This window comes from Anolis sagrei, chromosome 5, assembly GCF_037176765.1.
Source record: "Anolis sagrei isolate rAnoSag1 chromosome 5, rAnoSag1.mat, whole genome shotgun sequence".
In the NCBI taxonomy this organism is placed as follows: Eukaryota; Metazoa; Chordata; class Lepidosauria; order Squamata; family Dactyloidae; genus Anolis; species Anolis sagrei.
This window is the reverse complement of record NC_090025.1, coordinates 96,119,775-96,138,192: the sequence shown is the minus strand read 5'-3', so window position 1 is coordinate 96,138,192 and position 18,418 is coordinate 96,119,775. Positions and strand designations below refer to the sequence as shown.

The window sequence follows — 18,418 nt, the reverse complement described above, 5'->3', positions numbered from 1 at the left end:
TTTCAATCCTCTGCTGGTGCTTGCCTCCACAATCCTCCCCACCATCCGCCTCTCCCTCTTTCCTTTCCAGAATCTCTCCCCTCCCGAAAAGAAAGAGGAGTCCGCCTTCCTGCTTGGAAAGGGACTCCATGGTGAGGCAGTCCCTTTCCCTCAACAGTTGGTGCCTCAGTCTTCTTGCGTGCGCTGGGGAGAGGGCCTTTTGCGCATGCTTGGTTAGGTACTTTTTTGTGGGGGGATGTTAAAGCTATTTCCCCTTCCTTTTTAAAGATGTTTTTGTTTGGAAGACATAGATTGGATAAGAATGTGTTTTGCTGCCAAATTTGGTGCCAATTCGTCCAGGAGTTTTTGAGTTCTGTGAATACCACAAACAAACATTACATTTTTATTTATATAGATTCCACTCTACTTTAAAAGTTAAACACCATATTATATGATGACTTCTTTAATTGTATTTTAATTTTAAATATCCTTTTTAAATTCCTGCTTCAGCATTTTGAAAAGCTGTCACAGATCCCATGTTGAGATTAAAACGGGACATAAAATAAATAAGTCAATAAAGGGAAAGTCCCACTAAGCCCTTACTTTCACTTAGCCACGCATAGTTTACAGTGCAATCTATGCATTGTTATTAGAAAGTGCAAGCCGAGACATATCTACAGCAAAAGGACCACAGGCAAAAAGTCACTTCCATTACCTTTGCACACAAAAGCTCAAAACTATGAACATTGAAACAACAATCCAGTCTCATCTGAAATGCACAAGGCATTGGACAAAGGAATCCAGTCTCCATCAATGTAACCATTCCTTACCTATGAATTTTCCATACCTAATAAATTGGAATTAGAGTCTTTGAACAGAAATAATAGAGGGCATGTCTATACTGGTCTCATTCCAAAACATACTCATTGTGAATGCACCACTCATAGTTTTCATGACAAACAGAGAATTATGGTATATATGTCAAGGAGTTTTGTTGGCTTTTTAACATCTTTAATCCAACTATGCTACTCATGGAGAGATTCCATTTTTTCAAGGGAACCTATCCAAAAACATGGTAAATTTAATTATAAATGAAATTACATTAGCTAAATCATATCAGTTTAATGGTCTATATTTTACCAGTATAATCATCCACTCTTTTTACCAAGTAGGTCCCATCATACACCGTAAGGTAGTAAGCTGAAATTCATGTACTTTATAAAAATGAACCTGGAAGACTAAAAAGCACAAGCTATTACAGCAGAACTAAAGAACATCTAGAAGTAGCTGCTGATTGATAAATCCATTTTCTAGATCTGTCTTGCATTTAAAAATGATGAACTCTAAAAGAAATACGGTTGGCAGGACAACAGGACGATACGAGATGAAGATTTCTGGAAGATTTTTGGGAAGTCACGACACCCCCTCCCCCTCCCCACCCTCACCCCAACCCCAACCCTAACCCCCCTCTCCCCCCCCCCCACATCCCCTGACATACCTTCTTTGTACATACACGAAAACTCAATAAAAATTTATTTTTTTTAAAAAAAAAGATAAATCCATTTTCTAATCTCTGATGAATAGTTGTCTTTGTGGAACATACAATCTTATTCTACTCAGGGACAATTTATGAACTGAATCCAAATGAAATAATTCATGATTTAACCAAGCTGGAATCAACAGAGCAAGTGACTGGAGCTAAAAAGTCACTAACATGCTTTGGATCCAATTTCATGTGGTCCCGAGCTTAGCTCTGTAGCAAATATTTATTTATTTATTTATTTACATTATTTCTATCCCGCCCATTTCAGCCCGAAGGCGACTTAGGGCGGTATACATAGTCGGCACAATTCGATGCCGAAACAAAATAATATCCTGGCTAAACTCTGCAGTAAATTTTTATACAAAATCCATATATTCCAGAAAGGTAGGCTTTGTTCTTACTTCACTGCTAGACTTGTGTCCAAATTTCAGAATAAACTTGATGAGTCAAGGGACTGAATGTGTCTTCATAATAATGACACCAACAACTCTCCATGTCATTAAGGCTAAACATTCTGCTTAACATCCTTCGTAGAATTAAAACATGGGTATTGCATTATGCAAGCAAATCTACAGTCTGACATGGCCACATTGAAGAGAGAGGTTTCCCCTCACAACAAGAACTATAGTAATTAATAGGCTTGGTTGATCCAGTTCATTAATTTCTTCATTCGTTATTCATTCGTTAAATAATTACCTTTAGAAGTGATATCGACACATTTTGGCAACCCAGAAGTGTATTTGCCATATTGATGCCGTGCCCCCATCTTCCTTATGACTTCCATCAGTGAATCGTAAATGCTGGGGGTGTGGCCTTTAGGAATAGCTGTTCTTACCCACGCCCACCTACTTCCTCTTTGCATCGGCGGCTTTGCGAGGTGGGCGTGAATACCTCCCTGGCAACAAGCTGCGATGCGGAAGAGCTTGGCGCCCACCTCACAAAGCCGCCGATGCAAAGAGGAAGGAGGTGGGCATGGCCAAGCACAGCGCTCCTATCTCGGAGGTCGCTGGGGGCGAGGCCTCCAAGGAGCGCTGTGCTTGGCCACGCCCACCTCTCCCTTGGACGGCTTGCCAGGGAAGAGAAAGAAAGGTGAGAGATTTAAAAACCAACACTTTTAAAATCTCTCACCTTTCTTTCTCTTCCCTGGCAAGCTGTCCAAGGGAGAGGTGGGCGTGGCCAAGCACAGCGCTCCTCGCTCGGAGGTCGCTGGGGGCTGTGCTTGGCCACGCCCACCTCTCCCTTTCTGCCACAAGGGAAGGAAGGGAAACTGCGAAATTTTAATGGTTCTGGAGGGAGGGAAGGGCACCTTCCATTAACGAAACAGAGGAAACGATTCATATTTCCTGGTAATTTCGATCTTTTTTTAAAGAAAATTTCGTAAATAATTTAAAAATCGAACCTCCAGTGCCCCCTACATACGAAACGAGTTTAGAACCATTTTTATCTTGATCAACCAAGCCTAGTAATTAATATCCTAAAATGTGGGCCATCTCAGCCTATATACCTAAGAATTTAAAGAATTTAAAAAGTAGTTAAAGCTACCTTTTGATATTCCTTGATATTGCCTAGATTGAAAGAAAATACGTGATCCTTTGCTCCAACGTAGAGTCTACTCCGCTCCTCATCCAAAAGGAATGTGTGGTAAGTGGAACTATTAACCAATCCATCGAACATGACTATATTGTTGGATTCATACATTTCTGTAAGAGGAAAGACAAGACACTTCCAGTTAATAGTTGAATGAACAAAGACCTTGGTCCCAGATAGACCATCAAACAGCATGTCCAAGTTGATATTATTGACGTGTTTTTTTTCTTAGAATATTACATTGAACTATAAATCTTGCTTCTGCATTAAAATTGCTGTTTTTGTTTTCATTAATGGTCATTTTGTATTTTTCCATGCTACTGCCACTGATGACAATAATGATGATGTGATAATAAATTGGACCATTATCATAACTAGTTTGGTTTTGATTTAACCCAGCCATAATAAATCAATGACTTCATTCAACCTTTTTAAAATTTCTAACAAAATACAGAGGTTCTTGTGGGTTTTTTTCGGGCTATATGGCCATGTTCTAGAGGCATTTTCTCCTGACATTTCGCCTGCATCTATGGCAAGCATCCTCAGAGGTAGTGAGGTCTGTTGGAACTAGGACAATCCACAAGCATGTGGACTATTTCAACAGAAAGGAGGAGACCATGAAAATGAACAAAATCTGGCTACCAGTATTAAAAAACTCAAAAATTACAACAGCAAAACAGCAGAGAGGAAACAACCAAGCACAGCTTAACACCTCTCAACAAAAGATTCTCCCAGGCTCAGCCATGCCTTCAAATGCTCATGAAGGTGGTCAGTTGAAACATTCACACCTAGCTCCAGCAGAGAAGAGCTCTTGGCCCCACCCCAGTCATTCCACAGTCATTCCATTGTCCTAGTTCCAACAGGCCTCACTACCTCTGAGGATGCTTGCCATAGATGCAGGCGAAATGTCAGGAGAAAATGCCTCTAGAACATGGCCATATAGCACGAAAAAACCCACAAGAACCTATTGATTCCAGCCATGAAAGCCTTCGACAATACAAAATACAGAGGGTTAACACAGTGACTCCCTTTATCTATAGCATCTCCCTACTTCATACAGTTAATTCACAGTACCTCTAAACCCAATCAGAAAGTAAGAAAAACCAAAATGTAAAATTTTCTTCACTATGTGTATAAACATTGCACACTGTCAGTTCCCCTTGCAAGTTGTATGTTCTCTAGGGACCTTATTACACACAGTTATACCCAGTCTCTGATGCATTTGTCTACTGGTGTCTATGGGGAATGCAAGATACATTTCATCAAACACTCATAGGCACTTGTAGGCAAAAAAATCTACCATGAGTACTTTTTGAAAAATTGGAAACAATAAACTTTAATCATCTTTAATTTCTCTGTGCATGTCAGAAATGCTATTTTTAAAAATGTGTGATGGGTAGACTCGTCTGCATCTCATCCTCTGTACCTAACACACTCAGTGCTTTCAGAGTGTGTTAGGACCCCCATCTTATGGTGACAGTCACATAAAAATCATAAGTAAAACCATAAACATTTTCCACTTTCCCATTATTGTCTCCTTTTTTACTTTTGTAAAAATTTTGGAACTGTGCAGCTCTGTAGAAATAAAATGATTCTTTTACATTTCTGCATTGTGGTAGAGGTCTTAAACTTGGTTGGTTGCTCAAGAGCCACCAAAAAAACAAAAAGAAAAAAAAAGACAGTGACATAAAGGAACATATAATGGGTTGGGAGGAACCATCCCTCTACTATAATAAGACTGACACACATTATTTTGTTAGATATGGAAAGGAAACAAGCGTGTGAGATGAGATGACTAAATATCTAGTCCTCATCTAGCATCCTTAAACAATGGGTTGCCTAATGTGTTTTCTCAGGTGTGTGTGATAAGGTCCTACAAGTATTATACCTCCCTTCATACATGAAAATGCATGAATTATTCTGTCAAAATGTTCATTCAATACAAAAGTTATTTCATTTGAAGCAGCCCTGGGGGGAAAAAGGATGGGAACAAGGAAATGGAGTACCTGGTAAGGAGTCAAGAAATCACAAGATCTGATAGATTGGCTTTCAACTTCTTAGTACGAACACAGCCACAGAACAAATGTTAACACATATTAGAATATCCTTAAAATATAAATTTTGTTAAGAACAAAACCCACTGATAGTGTAGAAGACAGTTAAACACATTGAAAGATCTGGTGGTCTACAAACATACTGTAAGAAAACATTTTTCTTGTTTATTTTCTTGTAAAGAACTATGTACGATGATAACAATATGAAAATTGATGAAAAAGATATTCAGGAATACAATTTGGGAGATAGTTATTACCAATTTTCAATGTAGATAACATAATAGTTCTGTCCATAGGCATGTGTTACTGGCATGCATCTTTGATTGTTCTATATATTGGTCATGTTCTCTATAAAAGGAAATCAATCTGTATCAAATGTGGTATTGCCTTTTTCTTCCCTTCCTTGTCTGGTGTAATAAATCAATTTCTCCTTTACAGCTAAGTTCCATTTTAGTATACTTATTGTTTTAGGATTGGGGTCCTCAAATTAGGGCCCGCAGGCTGGCCATGGCCCCCCAATGATATTTATCCGGCCCACTGGGTGCCCGCCACCTCCCTGGGCCCAACCTGCTCTTCTCCAGCCTTCGGTATGGGGCCTGGCCTCAACCAGAAGGGAGGAGAAGAGGGGGAGGCAGTGGGCAAAGCAGCTTTGGGCCCACTTCGGCCGCCACCTCTCTCGGCTCAGCCTGCTCTTTTCCTCCCTTCGGTATGAGGCCTGGCCTCATCCTGAAGGGAGGAGAAGAGGGGGAGGCGGTGGGCAAAGCAGCTTTGGGCCCACTTCGGCCGCCACTTCTCTCAGCTCAGCCTGCTCTTTTCTTCCCTTCGGTATGAGGCCTGGCCTCATCCTGAAGGGAGGAGAAGAGGGGGAGGCGGCGGGTAAAGCAGCTTTGGGCCTCTTCGCCCGCTGCCTCCCTGGGCTTGGCCTGCTCTTCTCCTACCTTCGGGATGGGGCCTGGCCTCATCCTGAAGGGAAGAGAAGGGGGGGTAGCAGGCGAAACAGCTTTGGGGTCACTTCACCTGATGCTTCCCCAAATTTATATTTTAAGTGTGGGGTTTTTTTTTTTTTGCACTGCAAATAAGATATGTGCAGTGTGCATAAGAATTCATTCATTATTTTAAAATTATAATCCGGCCCTCCAACAGTTTGAGGGACTGTGATCCGGCCCTCTGTTTAAAAAGTTTGAGGACCTCTGTTTTTAGAAGTTGGACCTTCAGAGGGTCCATGGAATGGACAATTGTTGGTAAAGTCTCAACCTCTGAGACTGCCTGTTCCACATCTTTTTCCATTAATGCCTTTCCCAATGACATGTTGATTCTCATTTTTTTTCTTTGTAGCATAACAGTACAATCAGTGACTGCTAGAGCATCCATGAAGAGCAAGTGAAGAGCATGGCAATGACACTGATTTAATCAATGTAAATTTAATCTTCTTCCTCTGAGATTTAATTAGTTTCAGCACAATTGTTATACAAACTTGATTGTTTCTTTCTGTGGGGTCATAAGCAGCACCAAAATATAGTTGAAATACTAGGGGAAGGACACATTTTTTGTACAGAGAGACGACCTTTAAAGAAAACCCAGATTGATTAAAGGAACATTAATTAATATAGTCAGTGGAATTAATAGCAATGTTCTACAAGGAAGGATGTAGACATGCTTATTTTAAGGATGGAGACATGCTGTGAGCATGACTTGGACAAACAATAACCACCTGTTTGCTTCATCATGCCCTTGATTTCTGCATGCTTTCCCCAGTTATTTTTCTTACAGTGATTTTAACTGTATTCCACCACTTGTAACAATTAGACAAGGAATTGTGTTTTCAATAATGGTTTAAAGATCATTTCACTCCTTGCTGCATGCTTTCAACAATTTTTCTTCTTCTTTGCTCTGACTTTTCTGTGGTAACCATGCAGCAGTCAGTAGGACTCTTTTACAAACATTACAGAAAGAGAATCCGCCAAATAAAAGATTTTGGTTGGGTTTTTTGATTTTCCTTTTAGCCCAGAACTTGATTGGCATAATTTTCATACTCAACAAAGCATTCACTACAGACCCCCCTTTTCAGAGTATTGAGATAACTTACAAATTTACAGGTGCTTCTTATTCAGCGTTAAAAATAAAACTTTCCCCATGCTTTATTATGAAAATGCATACAAATCAATGTCATAGAATCATAGAATCATAGAATCATAGAGTTGGAAGAGACCTCATGGGTCATCCAGTCCAACCCCCTGCCAAGAAGCAGGAATATTGCATTCAAATCACCCCTGACAGATGGCCATCTAGCCTCTGTTTAAAAGCTTCCAAAGAAGGAGCCTCCACCACACTCCGGGGCAGAGAGTTCCACTGCTGAATGGCTCTCACAGTCAGGAAGTTCTTCCAAATGTTCAGATGGAATCTCCTCTCTTGTAGTTTGAAGGCATTGTTCCGCGTCCTAGTCTCCAAAGAAGCAGAAAACAAGCTTGCTCCCTCCTCCCTGTGGCTTCCTCTCACATATTTATACATGGCTATCATATCTCCCCTCAGCCTTCTCTTCTTCAGGCTAAACATGCCCAGCTCCTTAAGCTGCTCCTCATAGGTCTTGTTCTCCAGATCCTTGATCATTGTCAAAATGAAACAAGTATGTTCTGAACTCAAGAATCCCTGTACCACAAAAAATTGTCTTGTATATTATATGACCGATAATCTGGAGCACTAAACTCAATAGGTTACACTTCTGGGTATGCATTGATAATATTGTCCTCCATATGTACAATCCTATGCAGATTTCGGGGAGTAGAAAACACAATGAACACAATGAAAATGCAGTCGACCCTCCACATTGGAGGGGTTACCGTTTGTAGAATTGATTAACATGGCATCTCTGGGAATCTTTAGGTCTTCCAGTATGACTTTATGGTCAACTTCTGTCGGAGCTTAACCATAGAAGCACACTGGAGGTTCTAGAGAGGTGATATGTCACTTTAAAAACAAATAAAAAAACCCAAATATTTATATTCATTTTTTCCACTTTCATGTGGGTTCTGCACCACTAACCCTAGTGAATGTGGAGGCCTGATTATACAACACAGTATTATTACAATATCTGGGTTGTTAAACTGGCAAAATTTTATAAAAACACAACAGAAAAATGTTGGAAATGTAAAGATAACAAAGGCACCTTTTTCCATCTTTGGTGGACTTGTAAGAAAGTAAAAAATTTTTGGAAGAAAATACATGACATCGTGAAGGAAATACTAGAAATAAGAATGGAGGAAAAAGCACAATATTATCTACTTGGAATTATAGACTTTGAAATAGAGGAGAATAAAGATAAACTCTTTTTCCATATGGCGACCGCCGCGAGATTAGTGTTGGCAAGTAAGTGGAAAAATGAGGACATCCCAACGATAGATGAATGGAGACTTAAGCTGATGGACATAATGAACATGGACAGTTTGACGCAGCACCTATTATCCAAACAGACGATAAGAAGAAAAACTACGGATTGGTCTCCAATAAGGAACTATTTGGACGGGAAGACAAAATGACAGGAATGAAGAAAGAGAGAGAAAACAAGAAGAAGGAAGAAATTAGCAGAAAGAATGCATGAACACTCACCAACTAACGGGGGGAAAGGAAAATCTGAGGTATACCACAAAGCATACTAACATACATCACGTCCCACTTCCTCTACCGCCCACACTCCTTACCTCCCCCCCTCCCCCTACCCTTTCCTGATAAGATAGGATAGAAGATACCCTCACCGCTCCGCTACACCCCCCTTCCCCTTACCCCGGCCATTAGAAAAACCTCCCCCCCTTCCCCTGCCTCCCCCCTACCCTACCCTTCTAACCCAACCCAGTCCAAATTTTATTTAAATTTAGTAGTCCAATGATTAACACCTGTCGATGTACTGCTATCAAAAACTTTAATAAAAAATATTATAAAAAAAAATCTGGGTTGTTGTAGGTTTTCCAGGCTATATGGCTTTGTTCTAGAGGCATTTTCTCCTGACGTTTCGCCTGCGTCTATGGCAAGCATCCTCAGAGGTAGTGAGGTCTGTTGGAACTAGGAAAAAGGGTTTATATATCTGTGGAATGACCAGGGTGGGACAAAGGACTCTTGTCTGCCGGAGCTAGGTGTGAATGTTTCAACTGACCACCTTGATTAGCATTTAATGGCTTGGAAATACATAGCAGAGCACCTGATGAACCAACCTGGACACAGCATATTATTTGAGAACACAGAAAGGCTGGACCACTCTCACAACCACCATGTCAGACTACACAGAGAAGCCACTGAAATCCACAAGCATGTGGACAATTTCAACAGAAAGGAAGAAACCATGAAAATGAACAAAATCTGGCTACCAGTATTAAAAAAACTCAAAAATTGCAACAGCACAACAACAGAGAGTAAACAATCAGGCACATCAAATCACTCTCAACAAAAGATTCCCCCAGGCACTTCCAAGCCATTAAATGCTAATCAAGGTGGTCAGTTGAAAGATTCACACCTAGCTCAAGCAGACAAAAGTCCTTTGTCCCACCCTGGTCATTCCACAGATATATAAACCCATTTTCCTACTTCCAACAGACCTCACTACCTCTGAGGATGCTTGCCATAGATGCAGACGAAACGTCAGGAGAAAATGCCTCTAGAACATGGCCATATAGCTCGGAAAACCTACAACAACCCAGTGATTCCAGCCATGAAAGCCTTCGACAATACATTACAATATCTGTTTGCTATATTGCAAATATCATGACCCCCAAAATATTTTTTTTACTTCCAAGATAGTCTTCTTCAGAACCTTAATAGGTTAATAGATGTTACATGGAATATTAAGCATTTCTGAAATCCTGAACTACATTTGCCATCAGTCCAAGCAGTCGTGGTCAGTAAACAGGAGGAATGGTGGAGGCCCAAAGCTGAGAAAGGCTGGCATTACGATTAGCTAATATTTCTTGAAAAGGAATCTTTCCAAAGATGTTCATGAGGGCCAGACACAAACAGAATAATTTATATAATCACATAACTGTATAAGATCAAAACACCATCTGTTAACAGTTGCAAATCAGAAGAGTCTTAAATTTACCGCAGAAACAATATCACTTTGTGCCACAAACAGGGAACATATTTAGCCAAACTAAATGCTTTAACACTTGAAAGTCTGTTTCTAAGGTTTGCTGTTCCAGCACATAGATATCTTCAAGTGTGCAACATGCAGAAATAGCAGGAAGGATCATAATACAGTCAGTAAGTCACTTGTTTGAAGGTTCCATCAAGTGAGTGAATCTTGCATTGATAGAATGAGAAATGTATAAAGTACACCCCTATTGACACTTGGCCCCTGATGGTTTTGGCCTTCCAACAGAGGTGGCCCTAGGTAATTTTCAATGGTAAGCAAACAGTATTTTGGTGCCCCCCCCCCAACCAATCACTGAGATATATTTTCTGTTTGTTGTGGGAGTTCTGTGTGCCATATTTGATTCAATTCCATTATTGGTGGAGTTCGGAATGCTCTTTGATTGTAGGTGAACTATACATCCCAGTAACTACACTTGCCACATTTGCTCCCTTTCTTGGCCCGCTTTGGGTCTGGAGGCATGCCTGAAGACCCCGGCGTGTGCACCTCTTCTCCTGATTTTCTCCTCAGTTATTGGGACCGAGAGAGAGAGAGGGGTGGAGATGCCCACCTTTCCTGAAGGTAGGCGCAAAAACAAAGGAGGGAGCAGAGGTGGGAGATACCTCCAGCCAGAGGGGCTCTCTCTCTCTCTCTCTTTCTTGGTCCCAATGGCTGAAGAGCAAGTCAGGACAAGAGGCAACTTTTGGTGTGCACGCTGGGGTCTTCAGACATGCCTCCGGACCCAAAGCAGGCCAGGCATGGCGGCTCCGCCCCTTGGCCCACCGGTGGATTGGGGAGAGGAGGCGGGTGGAGTGCCGGGGGATCAGGAAAGGGGTCATGGGGAAGGGATCAAACGCGGAGAACGATTGAGCGCCGGCTCTGCTCGTGCACCCGGTGGCCAGGTGGAGCAGAAATGAAAGGGGCTAGGCGAGGCTCAAGGGCCTGGCCCCTTTGGGAAGAGGATCGTCCGGCAGGGAGGCAAGAAAGCCGAGGCTCCCCCCGGACTGCTAGTACTGTTGTGAGCTGAGGGGGCACTCCTTAAGTGGCAGTCAAGGGGCATTTACAGAGGCGGCTCTGTGCCCCTGGCAAAAAAAGTGTTCTGCAACCGCTTACTTCATGTAATGGACGAGCCGCCCCTGCTTAAGAGCTTAAGTCACTTAATGACCAAGCTCTTAACTCAAATTGCTGTTATCTCAAAGCAATTTTTCCCCATTGAAATGCAATTGATCCGTTCTGGCAACCCAAACCCACTCTGTCCCCATTTTTATGTGTTTTTAACTAAAAATGTACTTTATAATTAACAAATAATGTATACATTCTTATTCACATGGAACAATAAACACAGAAAGATAATTTTAAAATGGTAGAAGCACAAAGTTATGGCAAACAAGCACAAATCACAAAGCGAAGAGGCAGAAGAATAATTTTCTTCATACAGTACTCATTCCAGCTTCCATCCCTCTCCTGCTCTCTCTCTCCCTCTCTCTCATCACAAAGCCAAACATGCTAGGAATAAAAACCACACATAATTAACAAACTCAAATGCCTCAAAGTGGATGAGAGCAGAGCGGACAGCAATCTCCCAAAGTGGACAAGAGCACAAGGCATGGCAGCACAAGGCACAGAAGCCCTGTATTCTGGCACAAGCACTCCTTCTGGCTCTAGCTCTTAAAACACTGCTCATATGTCATATTGTGTTATTGGATCTCACAGCAGCCTTTGACACAGTCGACCACAATCTCTTGACCCACCGCCTTGCTGTTGCTGGAGTCAGGGGGACAGCTTTAAACTGGCTGTCCTCCTTTCTTCACAACCATGGACAGTGAGTGGAGAGGGGAGGCCTGGTCTCTGAGAGGTCCCCTCTATCTTGTGGGGTTCCTCAGGGGGCCATTCTCTCCCCTCTGTTGTTTAACATCTATATGCGACCACTTGCTCAGCTGGTTCGAGGTTTTGGGCTTAAGTGTTATCAGTACGCCAATGACACTCAGCTGGTGCTGAAGATGGAAGGCCAACCGGACTCTGTACCCGATTGTTTCCATCAGTGCCTCGAGGCCGTTACTGGATGGCTGTGTGCCAGCAGGTTGAGGGTGAATCCAGCAAAGATGGAGATCCTATGGCTGGGTGGACCGGGCAGTGGGGACATCCATCTGCCCACCCTGGATGGCGAGGCGCTATGCCCGTCATCATTGGTAAAGAGTCTGGGAGTCCTTTTGGAGCCTCTGCTGACAATGGAGGCCCAGGTCTCCGCCGTGAGCAGAACCGCCTTCTTTCACCTGCGGCAGGCTAGACGGCTGGCCCCCTACCTGTCCAGGGACGACCTAGCTATGGTGATCCAGGCCACGGTCATCTCAAGACTGGACTACTGTAATGCCCTCTACATTGGCCTTCCTCTGTCGGTGATCCGGAAGCTCATGTTGGTACAAAATGCAGCTGCTCGGCTTCTTGCGGGAATTCCAATGAGATTCCACATAACACCAATCTTACTACAGCTGCATTGGTTACCAATTGAGCACCGGATCACTTTCAAAGTGATGGTACTCACCTTTAAGGCCTTGCATGGTCTGGGGCCAATGTATCTGAGGGACCGCCTCACCCCCTACCAACCCCAGAGATCTCTCCGTTCTGAGGACCAAAATCTATTGGAAGTCCCCAGTGTCAAGACCTTGCGTCTAACGGCAACCAGACGCAGAGCCTTCACAGCAGTGGCGCCATCAGTCTGGAATGCTCTGCCACCTGAAGTCTGTGCCCTGCGGGACTTACCAGCTTTCCGCAGGGCATGTTAGACATACCTGTTTCGACAGGTTTTTAATGTTTGATACTGTTGTCTTTAAATTGTTTTAAATTGCTTTTAAATTTTGTTAGATTTTAGCTATTCTTGTAAGCCGCTCCGAGCCCCAGGGGAGTGGCGGCATATACGTTTTTTTAAAAAAACCCTGGCCGAACAATTGCCCTTAACTAAAAAATGCTGTTAAGTTGGGACTAACCCAAAGTTCCTCAAAGTGGACAAGAGCAAAGCAGACTGCAATCTCCCAAAGACAAGAACACAAGGCATGGAGGCACGAGGCACAAGGCTACTCCCTTGAAGCCCTAAAGCCCAATACTCTTTTGCTAGTGACACAAGATAACAGAGGATCATTCTCCACAACTTGCAGAAATACTAATACATCTGCTGATTCATGGAGATTTTTTTAAGTTTTCAGAAAAATGAGCCTACTAGCTGTGGCAGTTAAAGTGGTGTCAAATTGTCCAAGGCTTTCATGGCCGGAATCACTGTCTTGTTGTAGGTTTTTTCAGGCTATATGGTCATGTTCTAGAGGCATTCACTCCTGACGTTTCACTTGCTTGCCATAGATGCAGGTGAAACATCAGGAGAGAATGCCTCTAGAACATGGCCATATAGCCCGAAAAAACCTACAACAACCTGGTGTCAAATTACTTCAATTCTGCAATGGAGATGCACCCACTGTTGCATTGTTTCATTTGGCCCAGTGGCATTGGAACCAAAATTGTTTTAATGAAAGAATTATAGGACATCAATCTCTGATGATTCAAAGAGTTAAAATTATTTGAGTTTGCCAGATTTGAATAAACATGTTTCTGCTACTATTTAATGACTGTTTTTGTGCTCTGTTGAGTGTAGTATGTAAAAAACATAATGTGTACATTCCTCAGCCAGTACTTGCCAACACAATTAATTTCTTTTTTATGTTATCTTAAACAAGAATTGGATAGGTCCCAGTTCTTATTATTGTTAGTCTTCCAGATTTACAGAGATATAGATACAGATATAGGTGTAGTGTGTGTTAGAACCTGCCTAATATCCAAATGAGTTGTCTGTTGGTTGCACCAAGAATTTCTTCATTTTCCCTACTTTGCCTCGGGTAGTATTGGGTCATTGTTACGTTTCTCTGAACAATGAAAAAGGATCAGTTAAGAAACGGTATTATATAAATCACAATGGGATTTTTCCATATTGCTTTTGTTGTTTTTAATCCATTTTCCCTTCAGTTTCCAGGCTTTTGCTTTAATGCTAGTGTTTCTGCTGGGCACTATCTACAGACACTCTATTGGCTTAACACGTTGTTATTTTGTCAGAAGATTAGATCTTTCTTCTGTAGGTGTAAATGAGACTTCATAACTTTTCTGGCCATTTGCTTAACTCCAAGAAGGAAAGCTCTGCAGGAGATTATTATCCCTCTTTCTCTTCCCTCCACCACTCTTTTCTTTCATACTCTCCATAAGAATTTTCTTATAGATTTGTAAGATTCCAGTTCTTGTTGTTCATTCGTTCAGTTGTCTCCGACTCTTCGTGACCTCACGGACCAGCCCACACCAGAGCTTCCTGTCGGCCGTCACCACCCCCAGCTCCTTCAAGGTCAATCCAGTCACTTCAATTATGCCATCCATCCATCTTGCCCTTGGTCGGCCCCTCTTCCTTTTACCTTCCACTTTCCCCAGCATAATTGTCTTCTCTAGGCTTTCCTGTCTCCTCATGATGTGGCCAAAGTACTTCAACTTTGTCTCTAGTATCTTTCCGTCCAATGAGCAGTCGGGCTTTATTTCCTGGAGGATGGACTGGTTGGATCTTCTCACAGTCCAAGGCACTCTCAGAACTTTCCTCCAACACCACAGCTCAAAAGCATCGATCTTCCTTCGCTCAGCCTTCCCTAAGGTCCAGCTCTCACATCCGTAGGTTACTACAGGGAATACCATGGTTTTGACTATACAGATCTTTGTTGCCAGTGTGATGTCTCTGCTCTTTACTATTTTATCGAGATTGGACATTGCTCTCCTCCCAAGAAGTAAGCATCTTCTGATCTCCTGGCCACAGTCTGCATCTGCAGTAATCTTTGCACCTAGAAATACAAAGTCTGTCACGGCCTCCACATTTTCTCCCTCTATTTTCCAGTTGTCAATCATTCTTGTTGCCATAATCTTGGTTTTTTTTTACATTTAGCTGCAACCCAGCTTTTGCGCTTTCTTCTTTCAACTTGATTAGAAGGCTCCTCAGCTTCTCCTCTCTTTTGGCCATCAGAGTGGTGTCATCTGTATATCTGAGGTTGTTAATGTTTCTTCCAACAATTTTCACCCCAGCTTTGAATTCATCAAGCCCCGCACATCGCATGATGTGTTCTGCATACAAGTTAAAAAGGTTGGGTGAGAGTATGCAGCCTTGCCGTATGCCTTTCCCAATCTTGAACCAGTCTGTTCAATGTTCAATGTTGAACCCAGGTCTTAGGCAAAGATTTACCTTCTGGACTCCTATATAAATTATAATCATCCCAAAATGATTGCATACCATACCAATTACATCTGTAAATAGCTGATTTTGAACTGGATACTCAATTGCCACATCAACTATTTGATGTGCCCCTGGTGGCACGGTGGGTTAAAGCCCTGTGCCGGCAAAACTGAAGACCGACAGGTCACAGGTTCAAATCCGGGGAGAGGCGGATGAGCTCCCTCTATCAGCTCCAGCTCCTCATGCGGGGACATGAGAGAAGCCTCCCATAAGGATGATAAAACATCAAATCATTCGGGCGTCCCCTGGGCAATGTCCTTGCAGACGGCCAATTCTCTCACACCAGAAGCGACTTGCAGTTTCTCAGGTCGCTCCTGACACGACATAAAAACAACAACTATTTATTCAACTTTTTATGCATTTTTAAAAAGTATATTCTGTGTTATATCCAGTCACATTGGGAGGCAACATAAATTAAAAGGCAGTATCCAAATTAAGACCATTCATAGCAACCATTTAATGGCGGAAAGTCTATCTAAATAAAAATGCTTCTGAGAGAGTAGTCCCTCCATCCTATGTGGTATCCAGTGGGAAGAAATGCACACTTCAGTGGCTTGTACCATTCTAATTAGAGAATGGGGTGGAGTGAGGCTAATCAGGTACACTCAGTGTATTGATGGGAAAGTGTGTTCAGTAGTAGAGCTGTTATGTGGGGGGGAAAAGATAATGGGGTGTGTGCACCTTGGAGATCTGAAGTACTGATTTTTGATGACTCTCAACAAAAATGTCATGATGAACTGGTAACAAAAGAGCACTTGGTAGTTATTTGGAAACCAAGAACCTAATTTGACAATAGTTCCAACAGAATAGAAGGAGAATGGGGCACTAGCCATTTTTTGAATATAACAGTGTGCTACATTTCTTTCTCATCTTTAACTCCCCCTTCCCAGAACATACCACACATTAAAAAGATTAACACAATAGAAGAAGCCCAAATTCTAAAAAAACTCTGGTACTATCATCATCATCATCATCATCATCATCATCATCATCATCATCATTGTGACAGCGCGAGTGGCGCCACCTATGTGTAGAACTGTTAATTGCAAGATTTAAACTGTTGTATCATGCTTAATCCTGCCTTTTTACCCTGCTTATGTATAGCTGAATTGATTGGTTACTTATAGCTGCCAATCAGTATTGTTTGGCTCCACCTCTTCCTGGAGGAGGAGAGTGCTTCCCTTTTCATTCTGCCATCAGAGTTTCTATCGGATGGACGTGAGTAAGAGACTTGGCTCTAAAAGCCCCTGCTTAAATTATCTCTCAGCACCAGTTCTGTGGTTGTTTACCCTTGAGACTTATGCTTCATGTTCAAACCAACCTGAACGACATTGGAAGTCTCATGCACCTTCAAACCGGTTCTTTTGGCACCAGAGGAAGATCCTGAGTCTTCAAACATAGGCCATTTGAACTGGGGTTGTGGTTTGCTCCGACATTCACAGCCATGGATGAAAGAGGAAACAGGAAAGCTTCTCAGCTACAAACTCCTTGGACTTCAGAGATTGTAAAGTATATTTCCTTTATCCCAGTTGAAACATCAAGCTTAAGCCTGAGAAAGATAACTCATTGTGAACAATAAATACAATTTCGAGTTATCTGTTGTGTTTTGGTCTTTGGGAGTTCCAGTTTCCTATAAGAGGGCAAGAAGCAATCCCCTGGGGGAAGATGCCACATCCATTCCTCTCTCATTAAGAGTTATAGCCCCCAGGCGCGACGGCACAATCATCATTCATACCCTGCTTTTTCTCTCCACAAGAAGACTGTTAGTATATAAAGACTAACAATATCTCACACCATCCTACCACCTATACACATACTAGGATTGGATAGACAACAGGAACCATCTTTGCTAAATAAAGATTTGCACTAAGGTCTCCCTCTTCTGACACCCAGTTGAAGAACTGCTGTGGATAGGACCAGGGGCCTAGGGGCAAAATCAGGGTCAATGCTCGATGAGACAAAAATGGTCAACCACAGAGGCACATTGGAATGTGAAATGATTGTAAAATGAATGGAGAAAGAGCACAGTAAAAAACAGATTTTAGGCCATCATCCTAAATTTTTATTCTTAAAAGGGTTACAGACATGTAACTTCTAGACAAACTCTGAAAGCTAATTAGTAAGTTGGGATTTATGCTCTCTCTACTCTACAGTACACTCTAAAGATGTAAAGTCCATCTGGAATAATAATCTCATCAGTCATCCAGTAAATTCAACAGGGGATAGACCTTTTGCAGCTGTGCAGTCAGCCCTTGCTTTCATCCCACTTTATCATCACCTCTGCCAGTCATGAAAAAAGAGGAGGAAGAGGAGGACAAGGAGGATGGAGGAGGAGAACAAACACAACTCAAGTTGATATTTAAATCTTTTGCTTTTGAAACTAAGAACCACAACTAACAAAATATCTGTTTAATATTGAGTTTTCTAAATTCATCATGAGCAAAGAAATAAAGAGCAATTGAATGTAGTATGCTTGATGGATGTCAAAGTAATTCTACAAAACTGAAAGGAGTGATTGGTATCAGTCAAATACAGGTTGAGCTTCATTTATCTAGAATGCTTGATTTTTTTTTTTAAAAAAATCAGATTTTGAATAACAGTATGTGTGCTGGTACGGCTGTACCAGGAGCTCCAACTCTATTTGCTTTGTTTTAAATGTTTGCTTGTAGGCCAAGGTTTCAGGGTTTCTGCAGAAAGGTGGCTTCCTTTGGTTGCAGTCGTAGGGCAAGTCACCTGTCCATCATCGTTAAGTTTTGGTTCCGCCCCCTGCTCAGGGCAATTGGGAAGGGAAGGGAGCCATTTTTAGTTAGTCTCAGCAAGGAAAGCTAATTTAGAGGACG

At 42.0% G+C, this 18,418-nt stretch overlaps 1 protein-coding gene across 1 annotated transcript in view; it reads right to left on the bottom strand.

Moving 5' to 3' along the window:
- SEMA3A (semaphorin 3A) overlaps window positions 1-18,418 on the bottom strand; it is a 303,398-nt gene that overhangs the window by 190,902 nt on the left and 94,078 nt on the right. The window contains exon 2 of the mRNA XM_067468901.1: window positions 3,065-3,222. Coding sequence (XP_067325002.1) covers window positions 3,065-3,222 — 158 coding nt within the window. The remainder of the gene's footprint in view (window positions 1-3,064; window positions 3,223-18,418) is intronic.